This window comes from Protopterus annectens, chromosome 12.part0, assembly GCF_019279795.1.
Source record: "Protopterus annectens isolate FY-2018-M chromosome 12.part0, PAN1.0, whole genome shotgun sequence".
NCBI lineage: Eukaryota > Metazoa > Chordata > Ceratodontiformes > Protopteridae > Protopterus > Protopterus annectens.
In genome coordinates, this window is record NC_056746.1 from 280,377,054 (window position 1) to 280,394,472 (window position 17,419).

Consider the following 17,419-nt stretch of genomic DNA (forward strand, 5'->3'; position numbering starts at 1 on the left):
GGAAGTGCAGTTTAATGTTTTGTTTGAAAAGAGGCAATGATGTAATCTTTGTTATGTTGCTAGGTAATAAATTCCATTTTGTACCTACCGAATTGGTAAAAAGGGAGTCACCATCAGTGTTATTTGATTTTATAGAACTAGCCAGTAGTTTACTAGAGGAGCGGAGAGAGTTAAGTTTGTTATAGGGGATTATGAGTTGAGAGAGTATAGGGGTGTTCATTGGTTGGTACAGAATTTTATGGGCAATAGTGAGTTGTTGGATTGCAAGATAGTTTTGAAACTCTGGCCAGCCTAGTGGTTTCAGGTTGAGACAATGATGTGTTCTGTAGGGGTTTCCTGTAGCGGCTTAGCAATGTTATTGTAGCAGGTAGCCAATTTGGTAAGGTTGTTTTTCTTGAGGTTGGTAAAAATGGGAGAAGCATAGAGAAGAGTGGAAAGAAGATGGGAGTGAGCAATCCTAGTTCTAGAGGAAGGTGTTAGAAATGGTCTGATACGATATAAGGATCCTATTTTCCTATTGACAAGTTTTATGGAGTTGTTAATGTGTTGGTTGAAAGAGAGATTATTATCAATTGTAATACCTAACAGTTTAGTGGTAGAGTCGGGAGAGATGACAGTGGCATTGTTAGAGGAGATGGTGAAGTTTAAAGGGGGGGTCCCGGAAGTGGGGGTAAAGAGGAGGAGTTTAGTTTTTTTAGCATTTAGTAAGAGGAATCGACTAGAGAACCATGTTTCGACGGTATTAAAGACTTTTTGAGTATGAGATATAAGTTCTGAGGTGGAAGATGCTGAGCAGATGAACAGGTGATGAGCAGGAAATTATCCTTGTTTCCCGTCTTTCCTGACCAAGAGTAGTCCAAATACAGGCTTTGCTGTATTCTGGACTTTTGGAAAGTTCCTGTGTTGCCCATTTCCTTTCTTGGATAAAGGGAGGCTTCTTTGTTCACCAGTGGCATTGGGGAGCTTAAAGCAGCCTATCTATCCCTGGAGGAGTGTTCCCAGCACAGGAATCTGATAGTCTATTGGCCGTTTTGAGCCAGTTTCTAGCTCTTTCAAGTCCCCCTGTATAAAACCTGCTTTGGCGCGGTTTTTGCGCTTGTTACTACTCAGCCAAGCTCCTCGTGGTCATGCAGAGTGGTGCTAGCAGCAGAGAGGCTAAAAGAGCGACTGCTAACCTGATAAAAGTGTTTTTTTTCCTGCTATTACCTGGGCGACTGTCCGATCTAGCAACTGCAAGCATTTCTGCTTCTTGAACTGTTTTAAACTGTTTAAAGTTGTTTTTGCATCTGCACTTAAAGTTTGTCCTGTTTGTTGCATTTACCTGTTGAGGCTACACACTCAAATGTGCTAGCCTGGGTTACATATTTATTTCATTTTCCTGCTGTTTTTTGAGCTCCGCTTAATTGGGTTTAAACCATTCTGGGCTCCACAAAGTCTGCTCTTCACTTTTTCCCTTAGAACTGATCTAGTTCTCATAATAAACACCCTATTCCTACTCTAAAGCCTGGCACTTGCTCACTAAAGCAATTGTATGTCAGCACTAAAAAATTAAAAGCACTACACCCTCACAAACTCCCCTTGAGTACCTTGTTCCCCACTGGCCCTTTTTTTCAATTATAAAGGAATTCCCAGTACTATTCTAGCATGTCCAAAGGTCAGTTGTCAATCTCCTCTCCGGTCCAGCTGGTGAATTTGGGAATCTTGAGGCAATGTTACAACTGCCTCATGTACATAGACAACCCTCTCCTCCTCCCAACATATTCCAACACATGTGAGAGATGCAACCATATAGCCAAACTGGAGGCTAAGCTCTCTCATCTCAGTACTGGCGTAACCAGTCAGGAGGAGAAGGAAACCACACTCACTACAATTCCAGTCTCACATTGACCTACCATGACAGCAAACCAAACACATAAACACACAAAAACATACTCGGAGGCTCTAAATAAAAATCTGCCTAAGCAGCAGAGACCTCCAAAGCAGACACCCAAGCAACCGCTAATCCAAAACAAAACACATGCAACACATAACTCACAAAGTCAGTGTGCTGAACAGTCACAGCCCTTAAGGCTAAACAAACACACCTGATACACTTGTAATAGGTGACTCTATCGTCAGGCACACTGATGTCCCGTTCACCAGGCTGAACAAGGAGAAGGTCACGGTGAGCTGCCTGTCGGGAGCTAGGATCCGCCACATAACACAAGCACTCAGGTCACTCCAAGGCAAGTACAAGTATGACTCGGTCATTGTCCATGCTGGTGTGAATGACCTGAGACGTACCTCCCTGGACTACATGAAAAGAGACATAGAGGAGCTGTCTGAGCATGTAGCTCAGGTCGGTATGACCCTGACCTTGAGTAGCATCTTACCCTCACCAAGAATGATGCCACAATATGAAGACAAGATTTCAACAATTGGCTTAAGCATTGGTGTCATTCAAAGGGGATCCAATGCCTGTCAGCCTGGGATGACATGCTCGACAAGCCACGATGCTTCGCTAGGGACGGCTTGCACCTGTCACCCCTGGGCTTTCGGATATTGGCAAAAGCTCTTGCCACCCCCATAGTGCCTTTTTTAAGCAAGGCTCAAAAGACAAACCCACATCCATAGGTATCACAAGGGATAAAAAACTAAGAGTAATGCTACTCCACGCCAGAAGTCTAAACCTCAAGATGCACAGACTCGAAACTCTCCTTAGCATGGAGAACATTGATAACTGTGCAGTAACAGAAACCTGGTTCAAGGCTCCCGAGAGCACCCCAGCACTACCAGGTTATACCTCATACCATGCTTTTCGGCCCCAAAACTTGGACCGAACCACAAAAGGAGGGGGTGTATCAATATTTGTCAAAGTTACCCACACCTCCGGGTTGGTGGCACAGCACGAAGCATCAGAGACTATCCATGTGCAACTAACAGTGGGTAAAACTGCCTTCCAGTTTATAGCCTGCTACAGACCACCCTCCCAAACCCAGGAACTCCACTCGGTCTTCCTGAGAACACTGGAAAATATGAAGTTCTCTCCAAACACCATTATATTGGGCAACTTCAACTACCCAAACATAGACTGGGAGCATTACTCTAGCTCCAACACCCTAGCCCAAAGGTTCCTAGAATTTATAAACTCAAATGCTATGGAACAACTTGTTACCACTCCCACAAGAGGGGAAAACGTACTGGACCTGATCATCACCAACATGGAGGCTCTATGCTCCAGACCAGAAGTATATCCCTCACTGGTAAGATCAGACCATAAACTAATCTCACTGGATATTCACCCCCTGCCAAGAAAACCACAGTGAAAAACTTCTCTAAAGCAAATTTCACACTCCTCAAAACTGAGGTGGAATCCTTCAAAGCCCCCGGGCCTGTGGAAAATACGGCCCAGACCGCAGAATCCTTTATAAACGTATTCTATGAACACCTTCAAGAATGCATGGATCATGCAATCCCACATAAAACCAAGACCCAATCCTCCAAAGGCAGGAGTCCTGTCTGGTGGACCCCAGCCATAAACAAACTATACAATAGAAGGAGGAAGCTACTACATGCTAGAGCAAAATCCCCAAAAGGGAAGACATCTCTGATCAGTATTAGCAAAAAACTATGGGCACTCATAAAATCGTCTAAGACCGGCTTCGAGAGAAAAAATTGCACAGGACACTAAGGATAATCACAAGGCTTTCTTTAGTTATGTTAGGAACCTGGGTGGGAATTCCCAGATATGCTCAGAATTAGTCCAAAATGACAAAAAATACACCGAACCCACAGACATTGCCAACATCCTAGCTGACAGGTTCAGTGCAAACTTCTCCCCCACCTCCCCACCAAAAGGGCAAATATCTATCCCAGCAGAGTGCTGCCCCCCTGACATCTCAGATGCTGAGGTAAGAGCCGCCCTCTCCAAAGCAAAAAGCACAGCATCAATGGGACCAGATGGTGTCCCAGGCTGCATCCTACATGAACTCCAAGAAGAGCTAAACCCAAACATAAGACTACTGTTCAATCTCAGCCTTACTACAGGATATGTACCCAAAGTGTGGTGTACAGCAACAGTGGTCCCTCTCCACAAAGGTGGTGCCTCAATGGATCCTGGAAACTATCGCCCCATAAGCCTGACTAGCTTGGTCTGCAAAGCTATGGAAAGGATCATCATGGACCTCATAAATAAAGATATTGGGGACCTACAGACACTGGATCCTACCCAGTTCGGCTTTAAGAGCAGATCCTGCCTCTTAAACCTTTTCAATTTCTTTGAAACAGTCACCAAGGCCATTGACGAGGGGAAGGTGGTCCACACAGCCTGCCTGGACCTCGCAAAAGCCTTCGATACAATACCCCACTCGGGCATTATAGATAAGCTCACCAGCTTAAATATAAACCCCTATGTCACTAGATGGGTTGCAAACTGGCTCAAGGACAGAACCCACATGGTTAGAATTGCTGGAGCCATGTCAGACTCCAAACCAGTTACAAGTGGCGTCCCACAAGGCTCAGTCCTGGGACCTCTCTTGTTCAGTATATATTTCTCGGAGGTACAGGCCAACACGGAAGGACTGTGGCTGACCAAGTTCGCAGATGACTGCAAACTAGGCACCATAATCGACACTCCAGCCGACACAAGCATCCTACAAAAGGGCATCATAGAAACAGACAACTGCTGCCAGAGCCATGGCCTCAAGCTAAACACCAAAAAGTGTATAGTCATCCCCTTTGGCAAAAACAAAGTGCCCACAAATTACCACATAGGTGGTAATCCATTTAGTACGGAAGAAGTAATTAGGGACCTGGGGACCCAAGCTGATAGCAATCTCTCATTTGAAAACCACGTGGCCAAAGTGGTTAGAAAAACATTTTATATAGCCCACCTAATCATGAAGGGATAGACATCTAGATCAGGGGAGGTCATCGTGCATCTTTACTCATCAGGCCCATAATTGAGTACAATGCCTTTTTTGGGATGTACCTTACCAGACACCTGCAGCAACTGGAAAGACCCCAAAAGTACCTCACCAAGAGGATCAAAGGGCTCAAACAGATGCCATATGCTGCCCGGTTAAAGAAACTCCAGCTCTACTCAGTGGCATACCGCCTGCTCAGAGGCGATCTGTGCCTGACGTATAAAGCCATGTCCAACCCGGAATTAATGGACATGCTGCACCTCAGAAAATCCAAATCCCATTGAGCTAAGCGCTCAAGAGACTTGAACCTCAGCACTGAAATAAATAGGACATGCTGGAGGGACAGATTCATAACCCAGAGGCTCCCTTCACTCTGGAATAAAATCCCAGTCCATGTTAGGCAGAGTCCCTCATTGACGCTCTTCAAGAGGAATCTTGATGAGTGGATGGGAGATCGTAGGTTTACCCCGGGTATCACTTCTGTGTCACTGTTAGACAGAGGCACAGTACACTAACCTCGAAAAAGGGCATAGCAAAATTCATTTAAAATGGGTGGCGAAAGCCAAACGCACTCTGGCTAGGCTTATAAATGCCCTAGGGCAGATAGCCTAGTATGAACCTATGAACCTATATGTGATCATCTTAAACAATCCGTTGCAATACCTTTGTGACTTGTTCGGTCCAACAATAAAGTGTCTCCTTCAAAATAAAATAGAATCTAGGGATCTGTTCTGACCCAGGTACCTTTAAAAATTTCTCCAAGATATACTAGCTATTCCTAAGTGATATAATGGCAAACTTCAAATCCCCACCAAACTCAGTTAACTCTACTGAATATGTGGAACCATACACCAGCAAACTACCGGTATTTAAACAGCTGTATAGATGTGTCTGTACCTAGTAGAAACAATTAAAGGCCATGCCACAAAAACATTGCTGCAACTTTAATATCAAGAAGCTTTGGAGTAAAAAGGAGAGATTGTTAGTTAAAAGTAAGAAGAACAATACACCAAATGATAAGAGTTTTAATCATAAGTCAAACAACTGAGACCTTTGATTAAATCTACCAAAGCTAAGTTTGAGGAGAAAAAAGCTAATCATTCAAAGAACAAGGGCTGTTTTAACAGTGCTCTTAATCACTGGAGCACAAGACAACAGTGAGCTGAGCTGATTGTAGACGCTGCTACTAACTACACCAAAGCTTTAAATATAGCTAACTTACTGGCCAATCAGTTCAGCTTAGACTTTACCTCTCCCTTCATCTATCTAATGTAAAATATCTGACACTGACTACCCACCAGTAATCACACTAGACAAAGACCTGTAAGTTCTATCAAAAGCAAAATGTACTGCATCAGGTTTTGATAATGTAAAGGGGCACATTGTGAATAGTATGAAACATGATTTAGCCACACCTCTAACAACACTGTTTAACCTTAGCCTGCATGCAGAATTTATACCAAGTGAATGGAGAACAGCAGCAGCAGTTGTGCCCCTGCATAAAAGAAGACCTTCCACAAACCCAGGCATTTACAGATTGATAAGTCTGACCAGTCTTGCAAGCAAAGCCTTGGAAAGAATTATCATGGAATTAATAAGGACATAGGAAACCTCCAAACACTGAACTCATCTTGGTTTGGCTTCATTGAATACAAGACATACTTACTGAGCCTGGTGGACGTTTTTGAAAAAAGTCACCAAAGAAATGGACAAATATAAAATGTTATAACACTGCCTACCTTGACCTGGCCAAGGCTTTTGACACAGTATGCCACTCAGGCATAGTAGAAAATCTTAATAAACTAGGAATCACCCCCTTCTTTACCTGCTGGATTGACAGCTGTCTCACATGAAGGATGCAGGAGATCAAAATAGGGGAAGCTACCTCCAGAGAAAGACCAGTCACCAGTGGAGTCCCCCATGATTCGAAGCTGGGACCTCTTCTGTTCAGCATCTCCTTTTCAGAACTAAAAGCCAATACCAAAGGGCTCTGACAAACTGTTTGCAGATAACTGCAACTTATGAGCAGTGCATGAATCCCCAGAAGACTCGGCCATCCTAAATGAAAGGTTATCCCAAACAAATAAAAAATTTATCAAAAAAAAAAAAAAGTGTACTTACTTTCTTCTTACTTTCCTATATCCCTGCTCTCTGTACATTTGATAGTATTCTCCATGTATGTCATGTGCTACAATATTTTTGTTTATTTTCTAACTACTGCATGTTTATATCTTATAACTATGTCACTAGTAACAATGTCTTAATTTTATCTGATTACTTTACATGTATTTCTTTAATGGGATTTTATTTAGTATCATTAGAATTTTTAATTTCGGAGCTTATCTCCCCGGCCCTCTACTGAAAATGGACATATATCCAGCTAGACTAGCCCGGTCAACAAATGTAATGTAAAATAAAATAAATAAATAAATAAATAACTGGTTCCAGATCCATGGATTAAAGCTATTTGTAAAAAACTGCATTATCTCCTTTGGACTCCTCCCTCACAAGAAACTACTACCTTGACAACACACCCCTGAGAGCTGACCTAGTAGTTCATAATTTGGGAACTTATGTGGACACTGACCAAATATTTGACCATTGTGTGTCTGCAGTGATAAGCAAGTCCTATGTTTTGCAGCTCCTAAAGAAAAGGATTGCTTCTCCATCTAGGGATGTTGTTGCCCTCTATTACTCAGCCCTCATTAAGCCAGTCATGGAGTATAGTACCCCTTTTGGCATGTATCTGTCCAGTCATGTGCAACAACTGGACCACCTGCAGAGATGCCTTACAAAAGGATACAAGGTCTAAACATTATGTCCTATGTGGGCTGCCTCAAAGCCCTATCACTATGTTCGGCCTCTTACCGACTGCTAAGAGGTGACTAGTGTTCAGCATGCAAGATGACTTCTGACATGTTACTGATGGACTTGCTTCACATTCACAAATCAAATTGCATCAGAAATACTCTACCCAGGAACTAAATCTCTTTTGCAACATTAACAGATTGGAGGGGCAGATTTATCTTAGAGGATACCACTGCTCTGGAACCGACTCTCTATCCCCACAAAACAAAGTTGTCACTGACACATTCGAATATAACTTGGATCAGTTGATGGGAAATGGGAAATCTACAGTAGGACTGCCTCCTGTCCTAGTAATGGACAAAGGCAGATCCTAAGTGCTTTATCCCAATGCATAAGTCCCCTCCAAATATCTAGAGAGGCAGCTGTTAAATGCTTTAGCCCAATGCATGGACCCCCTCCTAATATCTGTTTTAGTCTAGTTAGCACTAAATTAATATATGGATATAGGTCTTGGAAGGGGTTAGCTAAATCTAAGTGTTAACAGAATAAGTTAATTTTAAGCACCAAATTAGATAGCTTACGAACCTATGTCAACTTTGAGAGCACTGTATTATGGGGAAAAGAGCAATCACGAGGGGCTGTAATCTTGATCTTTAGCTGCATATTTCAGATATGTTGAGCTTGGTATTCTGTAGAATTCTACAGTGCTATTATTTATTGGCGCCTTTGAGGAAACTGCCCCTCTGACTGCATTAAAGGAGTCTTTTGTTGACTGCCACAACAGTTTGATGTCTTTCTTCAGAAAGAAACTCAACTTCTATAACGTTTTCTAGAAACTTTGGAACATTGTAGAGATTAATCTGTTATAACTTCAAACAGTTGAACTTGATTGAGTCAGAGTACTGTTTTGACTTTTAATCCTAAATTTATGGGAACACAATATCTGTCTTCATGGTCTGCCATTGTGAGTTGAATATGGTTGGATTATTCACACTTTTTATTCAAGCAGACACTCCCATTCTGCTGTCTGCATCTTATTACTGCTTTAAGAAGAAATAAAATGTAGTCAGCAGATTGTTAGTGAAGTGTCTTATCTGGTACTAGGCAGTTTTGTGTACTCCACACACTTGAACTATCTCCTAATGTTGGAAGGTTTACACATTCAGTGCGTAATGAGTAGAAATTCAGAGTACTGTTATGGTACTGCGTTAAGAATGGACTGTTAAATGTATGGTTCTACATGTGGTCTCAGCCCAACTTCTGCAACCTTTCCACTTTTTCAGTCCTGCTATTTGATACTATTTTCTGAGAGAAGCTTGAGGTGTACATTGCCTTCAGTCATCTGGCAGACATGACTAGAAAGGCTCTCCAGGTAGGATTCAGTCCTGAGACTTCTGGGTATAGCTTTTTGTCCAAGTATACTGCTCCCATAATGTCTTCTTTCTTTACTTGATATTTTGCCACTTGGTGTGATTTTTGCCATCCAGTTCTTTGTTCTCTGGCTTGGTGGTTGTTCAAGCATTTGCTTAAAAAATATATTTTTCTGTATTCTTTTTGCTTTTGTGCCTGCCAAGCCATTACCCAACTCACTGAGGCTGATGTGAGGATTCTCTGAACTTTTCTTGTCTTTACATGCTTCCACAAATTACGTGGCCTACTTTCACTGATGTCATGTTGCCAAGCCCCTGTCCTACTCATTTAATTGCTGTGCAAGCCTCCACTTATATAGTGGTGATTATACTGTTTCTACCCCCACCAACAAAGGATGAATGGGTTGTCATAGACCACTCCTTCCTATCTCCTTTCTTTCAACTTTTTCTGTGCCCATGCATCTAGTTGAATTCAGGCTGTCTTGGTTGTATTGAGGACTTTATTGCACTATGCTACAGCGCTAGGCATATTTGCTTAAAGAATAATTAGAGGTTTGGTTAGGTAATCTGAACAGAAGGATAATTGCCCATTATGGAGGAGACTCGTTTATTATAAGGAACATTAGTGCTTGTCCATAATCTGACCTACCTTTTTCCTAGCTGTGTTTCTTGACTACTTTTATTTCTTGTTTCCACCCACGTTAATGTACACAGTCTTTAATAGTACCTTTATGTCAGTTCTTGCCTGCTTGGCCATAGGGGATATCTAGACTTGGACTTTTAAGTCTAGGAGTGCCATGTTTTGAATGAGGCTTGTAGGCAGCAGCATTCCTTAAATCTTGCTCGCAGACTAAAATCTGTTGAAGGACCATCATAAGCAGTGGTCCACAGTACACGTGGCTATTTTTCCATCTGTAATTAATAGTGAATATGATCTGGAAAATAAATAGTTGTAGTAAAAGTACATAAGCATAGTTTTTCTTTTGTGCTTTCTTAGTTTTAATTTATATTTCATCTTATTTATTTTTTTTGTAAGCTCAAAGATTTTCATTGCTTTTCTCTGCTAAGAGACCTTTGCATATTTAATGTTATGATTTTATTTTCTTTAGTTTTTGCTTTTGATATTCCTTTGCATGTGTAACAGTTTGGATGTACTGTTACTGGCATATGCCTGCATAAAACATTTGCTTTGTTTCATTATAGATGGGCCCATTCCATTGCCAAATCAGATTCTGAACCGGATGCAGGCATCTCCAGGTATAATGATCATTTGCTGTTTTTCACTGTATTGTTTCAATGATTAATCCATATATAAAATAATATCAGTTTCTGCTCTGTGTTGCATATTGTGGCTTATAAGGCATTTGTAGTTCATGTCATGTTTTGCAGTTATATTTTATACTTTATGTGGACAGCTTGGTGTCTCGGTGTTTAAGGTCCCTGCCTCACAGGTCCAAGGTCCATTCTTGTTCTCTAGTCATGTTCGTGGGTGTGTAGTTTAAATTTTCTCTATATGTCTGCAAGAGTTTCTCTGTGTATTTCTATTTCCTTGTATCAAAAGCATGCTCTTTGATTGTCAGTTCTGTTTTCCTATATATTGCCTTTCCTTTGTGGACTGGGTTATGACTAAAAATGGGTACAAAATGGTCAGGTCACTTACTTGCTTAAATTAATGAATTTAAAAAAAGTTGTGTTTTGTATTTATTGAATCCACATTGAGTCTTCAGAACTACTTCTCTGAATTCACAATTGCAAGAAAGACATAGCTCAAAACCCAGAGTTCAAGTGCATATATGTTCATAAAATTTGTACTTGTGATCAGCAAATGCACCAAAAAATACAGAAAAAAAAGCATGTTTGACAGTTGGGATAACCTACCCTCCCACTTTGTTTGTGGGGGGATTTTACTCCCCACACATTCTTTGTTGTTCTCACTTTAAGGTCTCACTGCATTTGAAGGAAAAAGCAGTTAGTGTTAATCTGCTGCACTGTTTTATTTGGAGGTGATTATCTCAAAGAACATCAAAGAATACTAATTTTTGAAAAAACAGAAGCAAGTCTGTGTTGTACGAAGTGTACAGCAGCAGCATATGTACAGTTATAGGTAGGAACTGTAAAGGTAGAACAGCTGTGATCCAAGCAGTTTCATATCAAGCAGCGGTGTGCAAATCTTGCATATTCATTGTAAGAATAAATGTCTAAATAATAGGATCATTACTGCAGGTATTCAGAGCAGTTCCTATGGCATAGAGAGAGAAGGTCCTGACTGTAACAGGTTGGTCACTTCACAGAGCTGGCAGGGGGGTACAGGCAGGCCCATCCTGGGTGTGAGGGGTCGGGGTAGGACAGATAAAATAGTAACAGTCCCTGGGAAGAGGGGCACAGTTGCACTGGGCATCCTAAGGGAAGGCTTTTTGGCTCACCAGGCTACCACTTCATGCACTTCAGTAACAACATGGGTGCTTGCTCACAGGAAAAATGATGTGGTCCCTGTCTATAGGCAACTTGTCCCCTGCACGCTCCCACACACGCACACTGCTGATATATAAGCAAGAGCCCAAGCAACCCTCATGGCTGCCTGTGTGATGATGATGCCTCCTGGTGGCTGTTGCCTCTGTGTAGTATAGTACTGGAGTAGTTCTCTAATATAGGAAAATGAAAGGGCAGAGTGTGTTTGTAGAGGATTGATGAATGACTGGTATGGAGGCAAACACCAAGAAGAATATTGTTGCAAGTGTTCAGCATTTGAATGGGTTGACCAAAAACAGACACCTATCCACAGCCTGATTTTTCAAATCATTTGTATATCCCCAGGAGCACATAGATGCAGTTTCATACCATGGATGTTAAGTGGACACCTGGCTATAAAAAGTGTATAGATTGAGTTTGTTTTTATTGCTTGGAAGAGACATGCAGAGAAATAGTACACCAACAAATGATTTTTGAGGCTGGCTAAAAGAATTTTAAAAGGCTTAACCAAAGTAAACAAAGCAAACCAATGTAAGTTTAATAATCAAAATTCTGTCTAGATTCAAACATCCAGAGAGCTAGCTGTAGAGGAAAAGATGACACAACACACATCATGGCTAACTGCATAACTATGCAATAAACGAACAAACTCATAAAGTCTGTATGTGGTACTGAGCTCTGAGTATAGACAAAGCACCAAATTGCGTATGTGTGTACTTCAGGGGGATGAATCCTGTACAGCAGTGATTCTGTTATTCAAACATCTGGTGCATGATGAATGTACTGATAAAGTTGCTTCATAGGAATTACTGCTACAGGAAGTCAGTTTCAGAATTTGGGGGGGGGTCCCAAGCAGTGTACCCTTAATTCTCAAAAAAGAGGTGGAAAAATACACCCAGGGCTATTCATGTAATTCCTGCTCTACCTGTAGAGTTGACGTGTGACTTGCAGTGTTTAAAAAATGTGTGAAAGCTGTCCATAAAACAGCTTTTTACATAAGTAGTTTATTTCTAATGCTGGCCTGGTGGTTGAGCCAACCTTCTTCTTGAAATTTGTGTTGTGGTGTTCATTGTAAAAGATGAAAAAGGTAGAAGACCTCTTGGAAAGAATCTGTATAGTAACAGCTGGACTGTTTTCTTTTTGTAACCCAAAAAGCTGATTACTGTGTTGGTGGTTTAATTCCTGTTTTAGTGTCTTAGTTGCCTCACTGTAGCCATGAGGAGTGGAATTCCTTCACCCATGTTCCCTGACAGAGAGAAGATAGGCAACTGAATGGATTGGTTCAAAAAATGTCAGAGGCAAGTTTAGGCGTAAAGGGTTTGTTCTTAAAATACACCCTGTCCTTGTGGGAAAAGTATGCTTTTCCTTTTCTCATAAGAAAAACACTTTTTTAAAATAACTTGAGATCTGAAGTGGTGAAAGGAGGTATTTTTCTGCAATATATTTTATGTCCCAGGCAGGAGACTCTTGAGTTGTCTTGAATCCTTCTTGTGAGTAATCCCCTTCAAGAGCCATTTCCAATGAACTGTAGGTAGAGGTGATAGTATATACACAAAAATGACTGACATGTTTTTGTAAGTGGATGAGTTGGCCAGAATTGCTTTACTTAATTTAGTCACTGAGCTAGAACTTGGATCCGCTGTATTCTTCTCACATCATTAAGATGAGTGTGATTTATTTAAGTAAATATTCTTTGGTGGTTGACCTATTAGCTTTTTTCTTTTTTTTTTTTTTTCTCAAAATAGGTGGTTGACCTATTAGCTCCCCCCCCCCCAAAATAGGTAACCTCTGCTGAAAAAAAAAATGTCTGAAGTATCAGCCTGCAAGCTGTTGGATTAAGTTACTTAGAGTACAGAACTTGTCGTGTTGCATTAGTAACTTACTTTGAAGAGGCAAGGTCACTGGGTATGCCATCAACAGATGTATTGCAGAGGACAGTGTAGATGCCAGGCAGTCAAGATCCCAACAGCCGGATGTCCTATAATTTTACCATCCACTTTCTACTTTCAGGAGTCGCCATCTCATTTGGACTTAAGGACATTGGTGCTGTAGGAGTGGCATTAGCTAACTCCATTTTCAGATGCTTCTTACTGCAGTCTGTGTACATTTGTGCACTGTACAGAGTGTCATCAGTGTGGCATGTCCATCTGCTTCCATAGCTAACAGACAAGTGTCCTGTAGAGTAACTTTGGCTTGCTTTTGCTAGATTTTTTTTTTCTGTAGTGTGTGAAAATCTGATAGTGATTCTGAGATTTTTTTTGTGAAAGTCAAATGTATTGAGTGGCAAACAAATCATGCACATTGACTTTCATAGCCTTTGGCCTTTTTTGTTTAGGCCAAAACCATGATGTGAATGGCTGTCTGCATTGTGCAAATTTACGTCAAGGATGATCATTCACAGGGCTAAGGCTCTCCAGGACTGCATTGCTGGAAAAAAAAAAAGGCATGCATCTAACTCTGTGCTATGATGGCATCGATCAAGGCTTCTGAGAACCTCCTCGAGAAGCACAGGCACTCTGAAAACACTCAGAAGTGAAGAAATGAGAGCCCACAGCATGAGCGAGTCTAAGGGTTTCTTACATTCTGTGACACTGGACCAGAGAGGCATACTTGCGGTCCTCAGCCTTGCAAGTTAGTTTTGCATTGCACCAAAAAGACAACTCAAAAAATACTGCACAGGGGCTCCAGGAAAGGGAGCATGGAGAGCAGGCACCTTCTCCTGCCCATGGACAAATCTGTTAATGTATGCTTTCCTTCTCATAACCTTAATCCTGTGGGTATTATAGAAGGTCAGGCAGGACAGGCCAAAGGTGGTCTTAGTGGCTGTATCTCACTCAGCACTGGTTTCCGTACTACTGAACATGGCCAAGGTGGAACCATGGATACAGTCACTGATGGTGGACCACATCACAAAAAACTAAGGTTTCGTAATATACCCTTACTTGAACAAACTGAAGTTGAATGGGTAGATGATTTTAGTGCATGTCCTCTGCCAACATTTGTTTTTAGGGGAGATCTTATTCATCCTTAAAGTGGCTAGGAGACCTAGCACCAGGAGATCTTACACTTCATAATGGGCTTAATTCTTCTACTAGTTCCCTGACAGAGCTGCAGCCTCTGCCATCCAGGATCCCCCTGGTCCTTATCTATTCATCAGAACTTAACAAGAAAGTGATATTTTATGCATCCATTAAAATTCATGCCTCAACCTCCCCCACTTGCTTACTTCTGATCCATCCTGTCTTCTCCCATCAGTCCATGAAGTGGCTTCTTAAAATAATTTATCACCTAGAAAAGAACTGGCACTCCCATGGCCTAAGTTTCATGCTGGAAAACATGATCACCTGGAAAACCGCTGTCCTTGTAGCACTAAATTCTTGGAATATTTCAGAGTTCCAAGCTCTGATGTGTAAAGAACCATTCTTGATATTTCATAAGGAAGGGGGCGCTTTCTATACCATCATCTTTATTCCTTAAGTGTTGTGTGAGCTTTCCCTTACCCAAACCATTAACCACTCTGTTTTCTTTCTGTGCCCACAAAATAATGGTGAAAAAATGGCATTCCTTGGATGTGCATAGACCACTCGGATTCTACATGGACGAAATGAAATCTTGCAGAAAATCTGACCAACTGTTTGTAACCTTCTAAAGGAAAGGAAGGGAAAACTGTGAATAACCAGGTCATATCTAAATGGTTTGCAAATAGCATCCCATTCTGTTACTACCATTATGGAAAGCCAGCAACTTAAAAAATCAGGACACACTCCACTGTGACAACAGCTGCCTCCTGTGCCTTCCTTGGTGGAGTACCCACTCACACAAACCTTGTGGGTAACCCCAAATACTTTCAACTCCTTCTCCAACCATAACTTAGGATCTTCTTCCAGGACCAGGATGCGGTTTGTCTCAGTGACTCTGCAGGGGCTGATTTCTCCTGGTGTAGCCTCTGGCCAACTTCCCAGCTCTGTTGTACTCTAGGAATCTTCCCAAGGATTATTATTGCAGCAGTGAACTACAAACTACATAGTACAGTTGTGTTAGATTTTCGGTACTTAAGTATTATCTCAACCAGATTTTCACGACAACAGTGGTTGCTTCCCGTTCAGTGAATGGGCAAGTTAATGTACTTGAAATGGAAAACTGTGTGTTTTCTTTAACAAAATAGGTTGGTTTCTGGACGGCTACAAACACAAAGTACACAACATACTGTTGTTGTTTCTTCGTGCTCTTTAATGGCACCAACATGTCGCTGCATTGCAAGGCTGCCCACTGAACGTTCTTTGTCAGCCCATGCTGTGAAATAATAGCCATACTACATACATTCCTTCCAAGTTTGGCTTCAATTGTCATTGCTGCTGTAGCATCCTTTACCGCCATAGCTGAATGCAAGAATTGGTTAAGGCATTCAGTAGCGGCTTGCCAGTAACAGCAGGTATTCAGGCTTCTGAGGATTACATGTGCATTTTTTAAGCTTAGTGGAAAGTCTGTCGCATCAGAGTTATATGCATTTTTTTTTTAATTTTGCCCCCCCATTTTAACTTATATAACATCACTGACATGATTCTCTTTGGAGATCAAACACAATGTCTCTCAGCACTTGGTTCCCAACCATGACAAATGTTCGTTAATGTTGCTAAAGTGTGTAATACAGCGTGTTTTCTTTCAACAGTGCACCTTATTTTCTGGACTATCGGTACAATGTGCAAGACATGCTGTTGTTCTTTCTTGATGGTGTTTACTGGCACAATGTTCAACGGACAGACTTGCAGGAAGCGACATGGGTGCCAGTAAACACCATTAAGAAAGAACAGCATGTCTTGCACATTGTATGGATAGCAGTCCAGAAAATAAGGTATACTGTTAAAAGAAAACACGCTATATTACATTTTAACAACATTAACGAACATTTGTCTTGATTGGGAAGCAAGTGCTAGTATTGTTTGCGATAATACGTAAGTACTGATATTTCTCATAAAGTTCAGTGTTAATGTTCAGATAGTTTTCACTGTTTGCTGTGGGTACCTTTTCCACTCTTTCTCCCACTCCCAGTTAGGTCCCCCTCCCTATTTTCTGTATAGAAGTATGTGGAAATATCTGGGCAGGCCAAGCTATCCTGGAGAGAGGGTGCCTCTGGAAAAGGTTAAGACGTACATAAAGATGGCACCAGCTGATGACTCTCTAGAGTACTGACATCCTGATGTCAGATGGAAGATCATCTGCTGGGCTGTGGGTGAGTGTTTTTAGTCTCATATTTCTCCATGTTGTACACATCTTTCTAGTCCAAAAGCCAGTAAAGATGACTGTTTCACTTTTTCTCAAGATCTTTGTAATTTACTTCAGTCTTTGCAGCTTTTTTCATCTTCAACTTCCACCTCATTAAAAACGGGGTCTGTATAACTTTGTTGAATCACTATTTAACAAATGCCTCTTTGTCAAACAACTGTTCAGTGAGCAAACTAATCGTCAAACTAAATTTTCAGTGAAAACTTTCCTAGGGCAAAACGATGGTTGGCCACCATCTGGAATTTGCCCTTTTAATCTCGGAGTTGGTATATTTAGTTAGGGGGGATGTGGGGAGGCATAGCCCTCCCCCCACCTGCAGAGGTGTCAAGTTTTTTTTTCTCCCAATCACTAGGGCAGACTACCGTCAGTTTGCCCTAGGAAAGTTTTCACTGAAAAGTTAGTTTGATTAGTTTGTTTGCTGAATAGTGCAACAAAAAGACATTTGCTAAATAGTGATTCGGCAAAGTGATATAGACCCTAAAAATGAAGGGAGGTCCCTCTTCTCCTAAGAAAGAATTTTCTGATCCTGACTAAGGAAGTTTGGATTATGCCTCTCAAATTCCACTTCCTCTGGGTATGAATTTA

General features: G+C 41.4%; 1 protein-coding gene across 1 annotated transcript in view; it reads left to right on the forward strand.

The window, feature by feature from the left end:
- LOC122816509 (CREB binding protein) overlaps positions 1-17,419 on the forward strand; it is a gene marked incomplete in the record, with an annotated part of 4,149,155 nt that overhangs the window by 1,482,078 nt on the left and 2,649,658 nt on the right. The window contains 1 exon segment of the mRNA XM_044089341.1: positions 10,286-10,339. Within this exon segment, the coding sequence (XP_043945276.1) occupies positions 10,286-10,339 (54 nt within the window).